The following is a 17,444-nucleotide window of genomic DNA, read 5'->3' on the forward strand; positions in this document are numbered from 1 at the left end:
TCCCTTTAAGGGTTGTTGTTCATTTGCGCAGTTGTGTCCAACTGTTTGTGACCCCATGGATTGCAGCACACCAAGCCTCCCTGTCCCTCATCATCTCCCAGAGTTTGCCCAAGTTCATGTCCATTGCATTGGTGATGCCATCCAGCCATCTTATCCTTTGACACCCTCTTTCTTTGTGCCCTCAGTCCCTGCCATCAGGGAGTTTTCCAGAGTTGGCTGTTCACATCAGGTGACCAAAATACCGGTGCTTCAACTTCAACATCAGTCCTTCCAATGAGTATTCAGGGTTGATTTCCTTTAAGATTGCCTAGTTTGATCTCCTTGCTGTCCAAGGGACTCTCAGTAGTCTTCTCTAGCACCACAGTTCAGAGGCATTAATTCTTTGGTGCTCTGCCTTCTTTACAGTCCAGCTCTCATAACCCTACGTGACCATTGGGAAGACCATAGCCTTGACTGTGTGGACCTTTGTTGGCTGAATGATGTCTCTGCTTTTCAATACACTCTCTAGGTTTGTCATAGCTTTCCTGCCAAGAAGCAATTGTCTTCTGATTTCATGGCTGCAGTCACCATCCACAGTGATTTTTAGAGCCCAACACGAGGAAATCTCTCACTGTTTCCACCTTCTCCCCTTCTATTTGCTATGAAGTAATGGGGCTGGATGCCATGATATTAGTTTTTTTAATATTTAGTTTTAATCTGGCTTTTTCAGTCTCCTCCTTCACCCTCATCAAGAGGGTCTTTAATTCACCTTCACTTGCTGCCGTTAGAGTGGTATCATCCATGGTATCATCCCTTTAAGGGTTAAAAGCATTTTATTTGTGTTTTAGTGCCAGTCCAGAGGAATATAATACTGTTGTACAGAAGCCAAGACAAATTCTATGTCAGTTCATTGACCGAATACTTACAGACGTAAATGTTGGTAAGAAAAAGTTATTTCTGATATAAATCATGAATTGTTTTCTTTTTCATGTATGCACATTATAGTAGCATTTTTCTCCATGTAGCTTTAGATATATAGTTAGGACTTATGATAGTTACTTCTTGTTGTTCATATTAAAGTATGTATTTCTTATTATATAATGTGATTTACACTTTTAAAATAATTCTCTTTTCCTCATTGTTATCTAGATAGTGCTTGCCATGATTCTTCTTTGATATATGAATTATTTTAAATAAAAATATTTGGCCAGTTCTCTTTTAGATAGGTCTTATGTCAGTGGTTGAAAAACAGCAAATGCCATTTTAAGAAACTCTTTGTATAAGAGTTGGCCACTTTGTCAGTGAAAGGTAATAAGATTCTGTGAGTTGTTGAATCAACTATTTACTGTTTGTGACAATCTAAAAGACAAATCCTACCAACTTGGTAAGATGGTGTCATATGTGCCATGTCTGTTGAAATTACATGGAAGGGACAATCTGGAGTGGCATGTGGCTCATGATTTATAAATTTAATTCCAAATTTGACATAGATTTTAAGAATTACAGTAGTCATCTAGCCTTTCTTTTTCAATCAGTAAAATTTTGAGTTCCTGAAAAATAACAAAGGACTACTGAGTACTTGCAAAATGTGTTTTCATATGGTACTCCATCTGTTTAGACCACTTGTCCTTACCCTCTCTGTTTGACCAACTTCTCATCATCAAGGAATCAACTCCTTCACAGGCTCTTTCCAGACCCTTGTTTCATTTATTGTAGATTAGTATAGTTAACACATCATATTATTGATATAATTACTAATTTATTTGTCTGACTCCCTCATCTGATTGTTAGGGGTTTTTTTTAATCCTCAGATTTTTAACACAGTGCCAGGAATATTATAGGCCTATAGCCTACATGTTTGGTAAGTGGATATATGATAGATGAATACATGTGATTATTAAACATTTAAAATTAGGAAGATAGGATTGTAGTGTTTAGTCCCATGAATTTATCATAAACACTGTGTTGGACATAATTCTTGTCACCAGAGACTAGTTTCTTAACAAAAAACTGCCATTTAATTTGTTATGACTTTTTAAAATGAATCTTTTGTTGTTTTAGTTGCTCTGGAACTTGTGAAGAAAACTGACTCTCAACCAACCTCTGTGATGTTGCTTGATTTCATCCAGCATATCATGAAGTCCTCCCCACTTATGTTTGTAAATGTGAATGGAAGCCATGGGCAAAATGAAGCCAAAGGCAGTTGTATTGGTAAATTCTGCTGTTTTGTACATTTATTTTTGATCTCTTTTATGAATTCTGCCTCTTCTGCTCTCCTGAAGTGTCACAAACACATTGTTATGTGTATTTTGGTCAAATTTGCTATTAAGTTGAGGGAGCAAAATGGTTTTATTTCATGCATCCTTGTTTTCTTTTATCATGAACTAGATACCACAAATGGAGCAGAAGTAACTGAATATGTTTATACGCCATTGAACATTTAAGCAGTTTTCTTTTTTCTGTTTTTGATAATGTCTTTTTTTAGATCGTGCATTAGCAAACCATGGCTCATAGACTGGCTGCCTGTTTCTGGAAACAAAGTTTTGTTGGAACATAGCCATGATCATTCATTTATGTATTGTCTGCAGCTACTTCAAAGGCAACTGAGTAGTTGACATGGAGATCATATGGCCCTTAAGCCTGAAATATTTCATATATGGCCCTCATGCCTGAAATATTTCATATTTGGCCCTCTCAGAACAAGCTTACTACTCCCATTCTGGATGTTGAAACTTTTTTCCAGGCTTTTCTCCTTATTCTCACTACTTTTGTCCTTTTGTTAGCTTCATCATAAAGAGATGTAAAGCAAATATCTTTTTTTCTGTACAATGCATAGAGTATTTAAAAATTTTTTGCTTGAATCTTAAGAGTCAACTTTGATAGTATGTTCTCTAAAAAGTCTTTTCTGACCATTACTGATGATCTATGCTAGGACTAGCTTAGGTACTCTTTCTTTATGCTGTGTTAATACAAAGTGTTCTACATTTCTTCTGTCATGGTACTTATTAAACTATTAATACATTATCAGTTCAGTTCAGTCACTCAGTCGTGTCCGACTCTTTGCGACCCCATGAATCGCAGCACGCCAGGCCTCCCTGTCCATCACCAACTCCCAGAGTCCACCCAAACTCATGTCAATCGAGTCGGTGATGCCATCCAGCTATCTCATCCTCTGTCATCCCCTTCTCCTCCTGCCCTCAGTCCCTCCCAGCATTAGGGTCTTTTCCAATGAGTCAACTCTTCACATGAGGTGGCCAGAGTATTGGAGTTTCAGCTTCAGCATCAGTCCTTCCAATGAACACCCAGAACTGATCTCCTTTAGAATGGACTGGTTGGATCTCCTTGCAGTCCAAGGGACTCTCAAGAGTCTTCTTCGACACCACAGTTCAAAAGCATCAATTCTTCGGCACTCAGCTTTCTTCACAGTCCAACTCACATCCATACATGACCACTGGAAAAATATAAATACTTGTTAATCTATATTCTTTGCTACACTGACTTTTAAACAACAGGTTATAACCCATTTAGTGGGTATTAAAGATGAAATATAATTGACTAGAAATATCATAGTACATTGCAGAATAAGTAATATTTTATTAAACTTTTATCATTTATTAAATAAAATAATATGCATATTTATGCTACACTGTGATATAAAATATATCTCTTAGTTGCAATTTAAAAGTTCAGGAAATTATAGGATTTAGGAGGACAAGACTATGACTGATTTGTTCTTATGCATCTAAGGCAGAGTCACCATTCAATAATATTTGTAGGAATGATAACTATATATTGAGCATTTAGTTAACTTTGGGCACTATGCAGAAAATTTCATATATATTATCTTGGTCGGGGTAACATATAAAGTAAGTGTCATTGTCCCCTTTTCAAAATGAAGTTATAGAAGTTTAGAGAAATTAAAAGTTCACACAACTACTAAGTGGAAAGCTAGAATCTTGTCTGACTCCAAATTGGTATTCTAAATTATTATAATATGTTTCCATTGTGTAGGGAATGTTTTAGACTATTTTGTCAATGAAGTTTATACTTTAAAAATAAATCAAGCATTTAGCAAATTAAGTAGCACTCTAATATATTTAATTATTTAATATCTTTTTCTGTTTATTTCAAAGAGTTCAGTAATTGGATCATAACAAGACTTCTGCGGATTGCAGCCACTCCATCCTGTCATATGTTACACAAAAAAATCTGTGAAGTCATCTGTGCATTATTATTTCTTTTTAAAAGCAAGAGTCCTGCTATTTTTGGAGTACTGATGAAGGAATTATTACATCTTTTTGAAGACTTGATTTACTTCCACAAAAGATATGCAGTAGAACACTTTGTGGAATGGCCAGTGGTAGTTCACCGGTTTTTAAGTCAATTCGATGAACATGTAGGATATTTACAGCCAGCTCCTTTGCAGCTCATGAACATGCAAAATTTAGAGTTTATTGAAGTCACTTTATTGACAGTTCTTATTCGTATTATTGCAATTGTGTTTTTTAGAAGGCAAGAACTCTTACTTTGGCAGATAGGTTGTGTTCTGCTAGAGTATGGGAGTCCAAAAGTTAAATCCTTAGCAATTAGCCTTTTAACTGAACTCTTTGAGCTTGGAGGACTACCAGCACAACCAGCCAGCACTTTTTTCAGCTCATTTTTTGAATTATTAAAACAACTAGTAGAAATGGATGCTGACCAATTGAAACTCTATGAAGAGCCATTATCAAAGCTGATAAAGACCCTGTTCTCCTCTGAAACAGAAGCTTATAGAAATATTGAGCCTGTCTACTTAAATATGCTGCTAGAAAAACTCTGTGTCATGTTTGAAGATGGTGTGCTTTTGCAGCTTAAGTCTGATTTGCTAAAAGCAGCTTTGTGCCACTTACTGCAGTATTTCCTTAAATATGTGCCAGCTGGGTATGAATCTGCTTTGCAAGTCAGGAAGGTTTATGTGAGAAATATTTGTAAAGCTCTTGTAGATGTGCTTGGAGTTCAGGCAGATGTGGAGGTAAGTCATTTTTAAGGTTACTTGTTAAGCATATATTTTTACCTTAATTTAAGTGGATGTATTGTGCAAGAGTAATAAAGAGGAAATAGAATATCTTTTTTTGGTTGCTAGAATATCTATAATAATGTACATTCAGAATGGGATACTTTTTATAATCTACTTTGACTTCCTATTACGGATTTTTAATTTGGTTTCAGAAAGATTTGTTCACTATGTTGGTAATGAATTGCCAATGGAGTAGAATGTTTTAAAGTAGAGTTTGTGAAGAGTAAACATGTTTGTTGCATTATTAATTAAAAGGGGGCCAGGTATCAACTTCATTGCAAAAACTTTGAGCACTCACCGAGACTTTTTCTTTGACTGGTTATAATCGATCACTTCTAGAAAATCTATGAGTATATAGTACTAGTCATGCCAAATTATGCCTTTTTTTCTATTTGAACTGTGGGAGTGTGATACAATAGATATGCAATAAATTGATTAAATATTTTAGTTTATATGTAATAATATTTTACTTTATCTGTAAATCTTGCTAGATTTGTTGTATAAAAGAAGTTAGTCATTTCCTTGTAGAATTTTTCTTTGTGGCATTTTGGTCAAGGGAAAACAAGTTATAGAAGGATTTGTCTTAGGCCTTCTAAAACTATAGAACCGTAGTTCTAGATATAGAGCTATATATGTGTCTATATATATACTGTGAAATAATTAGATTAACTTAGGTTTTTGTTTTGTTTGATGAGACTCTGAAAATAATTTACCTTCTTTGGAATCTTAATACCTAATGCATTTTTGCTATCTATGAATAATACATATAAACTTATTTTCTAAGAAATAGTTTTTTAAATTATTTTTGCTTTCTCAGTATTTGTTGGGCCCACTTTATGCAGCCTTAAAAATGGAAAGTATGGAAATCATTGATGAAGTTCAGTGCCAAATTCAACAGGAAGACCTCAGCAGTAATAGCAATGGACTGTCACCCAAAAGGCGTCGACTCAGCTCATCTTTAAACGCTTCCAAAAGAGCACCAAAACAGACTGAGGAGTATGACTTTCATTCAGTTTGTATTTAGCCACTTAATAGAACTTTAGTGACTTAAAAAATCACCTTTATTTAAGTGCTTTGCCTTAAATACACCAAGAACATTTGTTCTTTCTTTAAGTAGTCGAAGGAGTGCTTAAAAAGTCTAATAGTTCTTGTAGTCTATTTTAGTATAAAAGATTCCATGACTAAATATGGTTACTTAAAAGTCTTTACTTGCCTGATTTGACTTTTTAATACATTAAAAAATCTCTGTGACTATACATCTATCAACAATTTTTAAAAAGTTAGCAAATTATTTTTTTTGTAATATAGCCAAAGAATTCCCATATTTTAGCCAACTGTAAAAGTTGTTATAAATTTCAGTAGTTGTAGGGATTTCCCTGGTGGTCCAGTGATGAGGACTCAATGCTTTCACTGCCGTGGCCTGGGTTCAATTCCTGGTTGGGGAACTAAGATCCTGCAAGCCATATGGTATAGCAAAAAACAAACAAAATGTCAGTAGTTGCCATGCCATGCCGCCTTTTGTTTAAAATATTTTTCATGTACGAGCAAGATTATATAAATTCATATGAATATGAATCTTTACACTCTGGTTATAATTAATTACAGAATTAAACATGTGGATATAAACAAAAAGAGCATATTATGGAGTGCACTGAAACAGAAGGCTGAGGACCTTCAAATTTTCCTTGAATCCAATAATGTGAAGAATCCTATTATTGAGACTTTAGAAGGAATTGCCGTCATTCTACAACTGACTGCTCTGTGTACTGTTCACTGTTCTCATCAAAACATGGACTGGTAAAAACAACTTGTATTTTCTGGGTGTAATACATTTGAATTTAGTGTTTTGGAAGACCTCTTTATTCACTTGATTTTTGTGACCTTAGAACACAAAATTTTTCAGTGAAAGAGAAATTTATTTTTTATTGAGCATCTGCTAAATGCCAGATATTGTGTTAAGTACTATACATATCTTATTTAATCTTTACAACAATTCTGTGAAGTAAATGTTTTTATGTCCTCTACACATTCAAAATTGAGGCTCTTTTTTGTCTGAAGCCTGAACTAATTTTCTGGGGTGGAAAGGTAGAACATTTTTTTATACAACTCAAAATTCAATGCTCTTCAAGCCAAATATTTCATCAAAAGAACTTTTCCCTTTGATGATAAAAGTAGGAATTTAATGATGATAAAAGTAGGAATTTAAAACTCATTAGAGATATTTTTAGTTTAGCGTTAATATAGGTTAATTACTCTATCAGAAGGATAAAGTGTGAACCCTCTCTGAAGATTTAGTCTTATTTTTTACTGCCATGTTATAGACCAACACTCCTTGATAATTTTTTATATGATCATTTATTCCGTGTTTCCTGATTCACTGTTTTTTTTTTAATCTTTTCATTTTCCTGGGTCACTCTTAACTAGCTAATACAAAGTTATGAAGGAGATTAAATAAGCTGTATTAATTCAGATTGCCTTAAATTTGAAATTTGAGATAACTTGAAGTAATAGCTAATTTGGACAAAGTCTGCTTTTGTCCTATTATTAAGAAAGGGTTTACACAGCTGTATCTTCTGTTATTTTAAAGCCTGGTGGTATCACATTTAAATAGCATAGATTAACTTTAATTACCAAATCCTGTGTGCTTTAGACTGACATAAAGAGATTAAACTTAAAATAATAATGATATATTAATTGATATGCATATTTACTTTGAATTGGTTTAAAGTTTTAGGTTAGTTTTATACTCAATTTATTTTGGCTTACTACAATATTAGTTTTGACTATAATAAAATTCATTTTAGTTGTCTTAAAAAATGTTTTAACTGCAGCTATAATTTCAAGGACTGTCAACAGAAGTGTAAGAAGAAACCTTCAGTAATGATAACTTGGATGTCTGTGGATTTTTACACAAAGGTGCTTAAGAGCTGTAGGACTTTGTTAGAATCTGTTCAGAAACCTGATCTGGAGACAGTTATTGACAAAGTGGTAAAAATATATGATGCTTTGATGTATATTCAAGGTGAGTACAAAAAAGCAACAGATCAAAATAACCAATAATCAGTATGAAAATAGGTTTTGTTTTCTGCCTAAGGCCTAAATGAACCAATGTTGGGAATGCTCAAAAGTTTATTTTTAATTTCAGTTCTGTTAAGCGTATCAGTAATTTATAAGTTCTAAATTTATTTGTATAATACTTTTAGTATTCTTTTTCAGTCAGTAGAAATTATTTATAACTTTTAAATTTTACTTTAAGAATCTAAAGAATGCTACTAAAAATATAAATGCATATTTTCATAAAGTCACATTTAATTCCTTTGGATTCGCAGACCTCAGAACATCATCTTTATGTTAAGAACCCCTGTTTATTGAATGTTTGTTGTAATTCCATTTGATGTGTAGAATGTCTTTTTTTTTAATTGAAAGAAGATATAGCTTCAAATATGATTAAAGAAAAGATATCATTAATCACCTATTGTGTGTTTCTGTAGTAAACACTTCATTTGAAGATCATATCCTGGAAGATTTATGTGGAATGCTCTCACTTCCATGGATTTGTCTCCATTCTGATGATGACTCTTTAAAGTTGACCACATTTGCCCTCAGTCTTCTAACATTAAGCCAGAGGATTTCAGATAGCTACTGTAAGTGGTCTCAAAATTCTATATGTGTGATTTGTTTTGTTTTAACTTATCCCTATACAATACTTCTAATACTTATCATTTCTGTTTTTTAATAATTACAAAATAAGGTACATTTTTAAATAATTCAAAAAGGAGTTGCACATGTAGAAAGGGGTAAATTGTAGCATTTATGCATCCTCAGCTCTATTCTGCCACATTGTTCTCCAAAGATGTCATTCCAAATTACATTGCTGTTAGCAAACTATGAGTTTAATATCTTCACCAGCACTTGGCATTATCAAATTTTAAATTTTTTGCTATCTTAAAAAAGAGGGAATTCCTTGGCAGTACAGTGGTTAAGACTTTGTGCTTTCACTGTGGAGGGCCCAGGTTTGATCCCTAGTCAGGGAGCTAAGATGCCACAAACTGCATGGTGTAGCCAAAAAAAAAAGTCAAAGATGTAACTACCTAAACAAATATATATTTTTTGCTATTTGATGGGTGTAGTTTTAAATTTGGATTTCCCTGTTACTTGTAAGATTATACATAGACCTTTTTTAGTGCACGTGCTTAATAAATGGAAAAGGAGTTTTTAATTAAATGCTGTATGTATTTTAAATGTTATTTGACTTTACAATAAGGAATAAGTATGTATGGTGTGTGTATGTAAATTAACACCTAGAAATCTTGATTAATAGACTTAATTTTTTTAGCACCACAGGCCCAATCACGATGTGTATTTCTTCTAACTCTGTTTCCAAGAAGAATACACCTTGAGTGGAGAACAGCAGTTTACAGCTGGGCCCTGCAGAGTTCTCATGAAGTAATCCGGACAAGTTGTATTAATGGATTCTTTATCTTACTGCAGCAGCAGAATCCTTATAACAGAGTTCCCAAGATTCTTGTGTATGTATTAATATTTTAATTTGAATATACAACTTGATTGAACAGATATCATATATACAAATTTATGTTTATTGCTGGATATATAGAACAAGTGTTGCTTTTAGTTTTAGAATTTAAGTTTTTTTTGCTTCTATTCTTTGTTTAATCAGTACTTTTGCCCCAAATGAGGCAAGACTATTTAGACCACAAAATTAAACCAAAAGATTTAGTACTTTTTTTCCACCCCCCAGAGATAAAGTCAAAGATGATTCTGACATTGTCAAAAAAGAATTTGCATCTGTGCTTGGTCAGCTTGTCTGTACACTTCATGGCAAGTTTTATTTGACAAGTTCTTTAACAGAACCTCTCTCTGAATATGGGCATATTGACCTCTTATGTAAGAGCCTAAAAGTCGCTTCTCAACCTGAATGTTCATCTTCTCGACTAAAAGCTTCTGTTTGCAAGCCATTCCTTTTCCTACTGAAAAAAAAAACACCTAGCCCAGTGAAACTTGGTAAGTGGTTTGTTATGATTTATTTAATATTTTAAAACCTATTTAAGCTCCTTTAAAAAAACAAAAACAAAAACAATGGTATAGTTAGCCTGAAGCCTTAAAAAATTAGACTTGCTTGATAGATTCAGTGCTTATGTAATTATTCATAAACAGGATGTCTGATATTAGACTGTATCACAGAACTAACAAGGGAAGTAATTTTTAGAGTTTTAAAATGCTCTTGTGATTGGACAGTGTAAGGGACATACCTATTGTTTAGTTCAATATTGTGAGGTTCAGTATGCTGTATCCTCTTTAGTGATCCCAGGGACCTTCTTAATGTGTCCCCTGCCACTGCTTTGGACCTTCAGAACTTCAAATAGTCTGATACTTTGCCCCCTGAGGAATATAGATTTTATCTTTACCACTTTCCAATGGTAATGGTGTACAAATTTGTTGGGAGCATGAAATATATACACATACTTGGATGGTGGCTTGCTTTGGGTGATTATTGTTATTGAGTCACTGAGTTGTGTCAGACTCTTTGCGACCCCATAGACTGTAGCATGCCAGAGTTCCCTGTCCATCACCAACTCCCAGAGCTTACTCAAACTCATGTCCATCAAGCCAGTGATGCCATCCAACTATCTCATCCTCTGTCATCCTCATCTCCTCTTGCCTTCAATCTTTCCCAGCATCAGGGTCTTTTCCAGTGAGTCACATCAGGTGGCCAAAGTACTAGAGTTTCAGCTTCAGCATCAGTCCTTCCAGTGAATATTCAGGGCTGATTTCCTTTAGGATTGACTGGTTGGGTCTCCTTACAGTCCAAGAGACTCTCTGGCTCAATGGTAGAGAACCTGTCTGCCAGAGCAGGATGCATGGGTTCAGTCCCTGGTTGGGGAAGATTCCCTGGAGAAGAACATGGCAATCCACTCCAGTATTCTTGCCTGGAAAATCCTGTGGACAGAGGAGCCTGGTGGGCTACAGTCTATGGGGTAGCAAAAGAGTTGGACACAACTTAGTGACTAAACAACAAAAACAACAAGCTTTCCCTTTGTTCACACTTCTTTACATTACAGAAATGTGCTTTTAAGTCTATCCCAGTAATTTAAAAAATCTGAGTGAGTAATCATTTTATAACTTTAAAAATTCTAGAATTTATTTTAGATTTAAATTATGTAAAACTTTTACTAAAAAGCATAAAATAATTTTTTCTAATATAAAAGATGATTTATTTATTTTTGCCTGTGCTGGATCTTTGTTGCTACCTGCCATCTTTCTGTAGTTAGGGTGAGCAGGGCTATCCTTTGTTGAGGTGTGCAGGCTTCTCCTTGTGGTGGCTTCTCTTGTTGTGGAGCACAGACTCTATAGGGCAGGCCTCAGAAGCTGTGGCTCACAGCTTCAGGAGCTCAAGCTCAATAGTTGTAGTGCATTGGCATAGTTGCTCTGTGGCAAGTGAGGTCTTTCCTGACCAGGGATGGAACCCATGTCCCCTGCATCGGCAGGCAGATTCTTAAGCATTGGACCACCAGTGAAATCCTTAAAGTAAATTTAAATTTATAGGTATTAGTTTTTCACGTATTCATTTTAATCCACAATTCTATATGCTTTACAAATTTAAACACAAAATATTGATTTTATAAGACAACTTAGCGTTATTTGTAGTGTATTATTTATTGGCAATATTTTTATAGTACAACTTTTTAATGTAATGTGTTAACTTAGGTATTATATACTCTTGTTTTTAGCTTTCATAGAAAATCTGCATCATCTTTGTAAGCATCTTGATTTTAGAGAAGATGAAACAGATATAAAAACGGTTCTTGGAACTTTATTAAATTTAATGGAAGATCCAGACAAGGATGTTAGAGTGGCTTTTAGTGGAAATATCAAGCATATATTGGAATCCTTGGATGCTGAGGATGGATTTATAAAAGAGGTTGATGACTTTTATTTTAAATTTTTATTTTTACGTATTTTCATAAACCTGGTTCCAAAAATTTCTTTAACTAGTTAATACTATTGTTCTAGCTTTTTGTCTTAAGGATGAAGGAAGCATATACACACGCTCAGATCTCAAGAAATAATGAATTGAAGGATACCTTGATTCTTACAACAGGGGATATTGGAAGGTAAGTTTGGCGGCTTTTGTAGACTTCCTTATTTATTTTGGCCATTCATCTTTTTTGTTTACCTGCTGTTAGAAATGGTAATATGAGAGTTGTGATGTTATAGAGAGAAGTGTGATAACAGTTTGCATTTATTTATAGATTTTTATTTTCAAGACATTGATAATAATTTTTTTTTAAATAATTTTAGGGCAGCAAAAGGAGATTTGGTACCTTTTGCCCTCTTGCACTTATTGCACTGTTTATTATCCAAGTCAGCATCTGTCTCTGGAGCAGCGTACACGGAAATTAGAGCACTGGTTGCGGCTAAAAGTGTTAAACTGCAGAACTTTTTCAGCCAGTATAAGAAACCTATCTGTCAGGTGAGATTCAGCACTGGCCTTGACTAAAGGAAATAGCATTACTTTGCAAAAGCTAAAAAAAGAACATACATATGTTTTACTTTTCTTAAGAGAGAGATTTCTTTTTTAATGATGTATTTGGTTTATTTAAAAGACACTACATCTTGTCATTTTATATTTTAGCTTCCTAGTCTGAAGATGTAGGCTATAAATGGGAGAGGGGAAAAAATCATCTTATAATAATTATTACTCTATTGTTAATCTATTAAGAGAAGTCTTTTTTTTTATTAGTCTTTCTTTTAGTGATAAACTTTTTTATGCTTTGATATTATGGATAAGGTACTTTGTTTTAAGAAAGGTTCATTCAAGAAAGGTTCAGTCTGAAAAGTTGGGAAATGTTAAAATACAGGCTTTGCTCTGTGCTAGTGGTGTAATCCTTAAGAACGTATTCCAGTTTAACTAAGCCTGGTTACTTCATCTATAAAAGGGTGTTTATATATACCTCATTAAGGTTGTTATAAAAATTAAATGAACTATTCAGGTAATATGTTTAGAACTCTGATACTGGCCTTTGTGTTAGCCTAAAACATAATAGTTAAATGTTCTTCCTTGTGTGAAAACTAACATCATTTTGCTCTAGTTTTTGGTAGAATCCCTCCACTCCAGTCAGATGACGGCACTTCCTAGTACTCCATGCCAGAATGCTGAGATGCGAAAACAAGATGTGGCTCACCAGCGAGAAATGGCTTTAAATACCTTGTCTGAAATTGCCAATGTTTTTGACTTTCCTGATCTTAATCGTTTCCTTACTGTACGTTGCAAAGTATAGTTGACTTAATCGAGGTTTTCAGTTCAGTATTTTGTGTTTATTCCATTCTCTCTCTATTTTTTAAGAAAATTTGGCATTGTTTATTATCTGGCAAGTATAATGAGGACCATAGATTTTCAAATTTACATGTTATCTTTTGACTTTGATATAATATTACTTATGTTATTAAAGTGAAATATGTGTTGTTTTGAGTCATTGCTCTTTATGGTTAGCTATCTTGAAAAGTTAATACTAATTAATTAATGCTAATTAATTCCATTTACCAAGCATTTATGTCTTTAGTGCTATGATGGGTTTCGTTGGTAATGCAAAGTCTAATATGATCATATCTATCCCTAAGGAGTAGGAGTACAAAATAATGCTATAGATGACATGTGAATTCAGATAATCGAATTTGTAGTATGTAGTGGTTTGGGAAGCCTTTGAAAAGTCATTAGTGGGGCTGAGGTTTCAAAGATGGATGGTGTAGGTTATCTTCTTATGTTTTCCCAAAGGCAAAGTTTATTATCATTAGTTAATAAATTATAATAATGATCTATGTAGAAATTTTCCCTACAGCATTTTATATTTTAACAAAATTAAATTGTGTGTAAATTGGACAAATCTTATGATACTATACACTAAGGACCACAAAGATATTTTTAACCTTTTTATTCAGTAATTTCATCTGGGGGCCTCAAAGCACAGAGGTTTACTGCAGCATTTTCCAAGTATCAACTAAACAAAACCCTGAGAAGAAACTTAAGTATCTAATAATTAGGTCATAAAATATTATGCACTGTAACACAATAATTATAAATACTTGGTAGAAACTACTTTATAATGTCCAGTCTTACTGGATTAACATTAAGTTGAAAGACATAACACAAATAAGGTGTAAGTGCCTCTGAGGGTAGGGCTTGGGTCTTATTTATTGTCACATCTTCAGTGCCTATAATAGTCACTGACATGTAGTAGTTGTTTGTTAGATATGTGAATAAATGAAAGGCCAATCATTTTATGTTTGGAATTTTATATAGTATTTAAGAACAAGATCTTAAAGGAAATAGACCAAAATCAAAATAGATTTGTTGCCATGTTGGGATGGCGGTGTATTAAAAAGGTTTTCTTTAATATTGTAGCATCAACTTCTTAATTTGAAGAAGGTAAAATACTGTATTTATCGTTCCTCTTGTTTATTGTCTAAATACTAGTTACCTCAAATAATAAATCAAGCTTGGAACCTCTGCTTTAATTAAGAGCATGAATATGTACTAATGAGAAATTATTTTCTTTGCTACTTGAACATTAGCTTATTTATTTCTATCTCTCCCCACCTCCAGTGTAAACTTTATACCATCGGGAACCTTGCCTATTTTTCACTGCTGTATCTGCAGTGCCTGTGCCATAGTAGATGCTCAGTATACGTCTGTTGAGTGAATAAGTAGTAAATTTGAATTCAGATATGTCGTAGGTGGACTCCAAATTTGGGTGGTATTTTTGATTATTTTTGTACATAGCTCATGTGAATATTTTATCACCTGGTCAAATATGCTTTTTGGTAATTGTAGTGTTTCTTTTTCAGAGAACATTACAAGTGTTGCTACCTGACCTTGCTGCCAAAGCAAGCCCTGCAGCTTCTGCTCTCATTCGAACTTTAGGAAAACAATTAAATGTCAATCGTAGAGAGATTTTAATAAATAACTTCAAGTATATTTTTTCCCATTTGGTTTGCTCCTGTTCCAAGGATGAATTAGAACGTGCCCTTCATTATCTAAAGGTAATTGAATATTTGTATATGTTTTACTCCTTTGTATAAATTAGCATTATAGGAAAGCTGTTGTGACATTCTTATAGAAGTAGAGTGAGTAGTTTATAATCTATCTTAGGGTAATATAAGTTCAAGTGGTACATAAATAAGTATTGTCCTGGGCCAAAGGAGAGTATTAAATAGAATTATTCTTTTGTTTTTTTTTTTATTGTTTTACCATGATGGTATATGATAGTCATCCATTCATGGATCAGCTTCTCAACTAATTTCATTTTAGAATTTATTGATTGGAACTACCAATGACTAATGATAGATAATTATATCTGTCAGAAGAGGCAATATCCTTAAACTGTAGTATAATGACAGCATTGAATTTAGTTACTTAGTGCTCTGATTACAGTTTGGCCCACTTTCTTGCTAGTTTTCAAATTTAAAATTATAGCCTGTGCTGCTTTTTTTGGTGTCGTAGTATCAACAAAATCTGAGGAATAAGAGGCTACATGGGAACAAGAGAACCTGTCAGATATGCATATGTAACTATTGTTTTTCTCCAATGTTAATTTATTCCCTATATTTCATGATATGCCAGCTATGGATCTCTTTCTACATGAGTCTTTTTGAATATTGAGTGTATTTATTCATTTTGAGAAAGAAAATCTGTGTTATGAAAGTGGAATGGTAACAGCATTCCAATGCTTACATGTCAGAAACTTTGCTAATCAATTTTTTGGATTATTTCACTTGCGTTAACTCCTCTCAGTTACCTGGTGAGATAAAGTACTATTATTTTTCCATTTTGTGGATGAGAAAGCTAAAGCAGAGAGAGGCAGAGCCACTAATTTTCCTCTCAGGGGTTACATTTCTTTGAATGTAATGACATTCTAAAACTTTATAAAAAACCATACTCCCTTTTAAAAATTTTATTTTAAAACAAAGTCTGATCACTTCACTTTTTTACCTGTAGTACATGGCAAACCTACCAGGAAAAGTTAAGATTAGAGTCCTTTTCCAATGCCTTTTTTAATATTATTAGTAATTCTTGTCACCTGATCCAGAGCTCCTGATTAAGTATAGTATATTAAAATCAATACGCTTATTTCCAAGATGTTAGTATGGAGGAAAAAAACAACTTTTTTTTTTTTAATGTATCTTTGGGTTAGAATGAAACAGAAATTGAACTGGGGAGCCTGCTGAGACAAGATTTCCAAGGACTGCATAATGAATTATTGCTCCGTATTGGAGAACACTATCAACAGGTTTTCAATGGTTTGTCAATACTTGCCTCATTTGCATCTAGTGATGATCCATATCAAGGTCCAAGAGATATCACATCACCTGAACTTATGGTAAGTAATACATTATATGGGTTTTTTGGTTTGTTTTTCTCCTTTTTGTAGCTTTATGGAATTGAAAAAACATGTGTTTTGTGTATTTCCCAAATGCTAGAGATTTATTTAAATTTTAAATTGGAATTTTTGTTTTGAAAAGACTGTTTATTTAAATTGCATGGTCACAGCATACATATTAGGATTGAAAAATAAACATTTTCAAATGATTTTAGATTTTATTTTTTCACTGGGTAAAGCTGTTTATTTTCCTTCACTACCTTTTAACTATGGATCAGAATATATTCATAGCTTCCCCCGGTGCTGCTATCCCTCCCTTGGCACAACATACTAACTTTATCAGTTCTAAACTATATTTAAATTCTTTGTTGGGTTTAAGGCAGGTTAGAAAATATTCCTTTTTGTCTTTCCCTGTCTTAAATTTGTATCTGAAATCATCTTACTGTTTTATTTCTTCATGTAGAAAAAACATATAAATCTCAGACTTACTATTTTTTCCTTTTGATTGTCTTCATTCTTTGAAGGTATTCAAAGTACTATCAGCAAAATATCTTGAGAGGTTTCTGTCTTGGCGTTCTCATTTAGCACCATTCTGTAGCTCATTCAACTTTGACTCTGTTTGAAATATTCTACTGAAATTGCAGCCATGAAATTAAAAGATGCTTACTCCTTGGAAGGAAAGTTATGACCAACCTAGATAGCATATTCAAAAGCAGAGACATTACTTTGCCAACAAAGGTCCGTCTAGTCAAGGCTATGGTTTTTCCAGTGGTCATATATGGATGTGAAAGTCGGACTGTGAAGAAAGCTGAGTGCCAAAGAATTGATGCTTTTGAACTGTGGTGTTGGAGAAGACTCTTGAGAGTCCCTTAGACTGTAAGGAGATCCAACCAGTCCATTCTAAAGGAGATCAATCCTGGGTGTTCTTTGGAAGGAATGATGCTAAAGAAACTCCAGTACTTTGGCCACCTAATGCGAAGAGTTGACTCATTGGAAAAGACACTGATGCTGGG

At 33.6% G+C, this 17,444-nt stretch overlaps 1 protein-coding gene across 1 annotated transcript in view; it reads left to right on the plus strand.

Moving 5' to 3' along the window:
• Nucleotides 1–17,444, plus strand: part of ATR (ATR serine/threonine kinase) — a 119,644-nt gene that overhangs the window by 15,879 nt on the left and 86,321 nt on the right. The window contains exons 2-16 of the mRNA XM_005888762.2: nucleotides 828–919; nucleotides 2,041–2,190; nucleotides 4,113–4,990; nucleotides 5,853–6,031; nucleotides 6,641–6,832; nucleotides 7,867–8,057; nucleotides 8,527–8,679; nucleotides 9,372–9,564; nucleotides 9,795–10,057; nucleotides 11,785–11,975; nucleotides 12,068–12,168; nucleotides 12,356–12,527; nucleotides 13,147–13,317; nucleotides 14,900–15,094; nucleotides 16,246–16,431. Of these exons, the coding sequence (XP_005888824.1) occupies nucleotides 828–919; nucleotides 2,041–2,190; nucleotides 4,113–4,990; nucleotides 5,853–6,031; nucleotides 6,641–6,832; nucleotides 7,867–8,057; nucleotides 8,527–8,679; nucleotides 9,372–9,564; nucleotides 9,795–10,057; nucleotides 11,785–11,975; nucleotides 12,068–12,168; nucleotides 12,356–12,527; nucleotides 13,147–13,317; nucleotides 14,900–15,094; nucleotides 16,246–16,431 (3,307 nt within the window). The remainder of the gene's footprint in view (nucleotides 1–827; nucleotides 920–2,040; nucleotides 2,191–4,112; nucleotides 4,991–5,852; nucleotides 6,032–6,640; nucleotides 6,833–7,866; nucleotides 8,058–8,526; nucleotides 8,680–9,371; nucleotides 9,565–9,794; nucleotides 10,058–11,784; nucleotides 11,976–12,067; nucleotides 12,169–12,355; nucleotides 12,528–13,146; nucleotides 13,318–14,899; nucleotides 15,095–16,245; nucleotides 16,432–17,444) is intronic.

The sequence above is a fragment of the Bos mutus genome, chromosome 1, assembly GCF_027580195.1.
Source record: "Bos mutus isolate GX-2022 chromosome 1, NWIPB_WYAK_1.1, whole genome shotgun sequence".
Lineage (NCBI taxonomy): Eukaryota > Metazoa > Chordata > Mammalia > Artiodactyla > Bovidae > Bos > Bos mutus.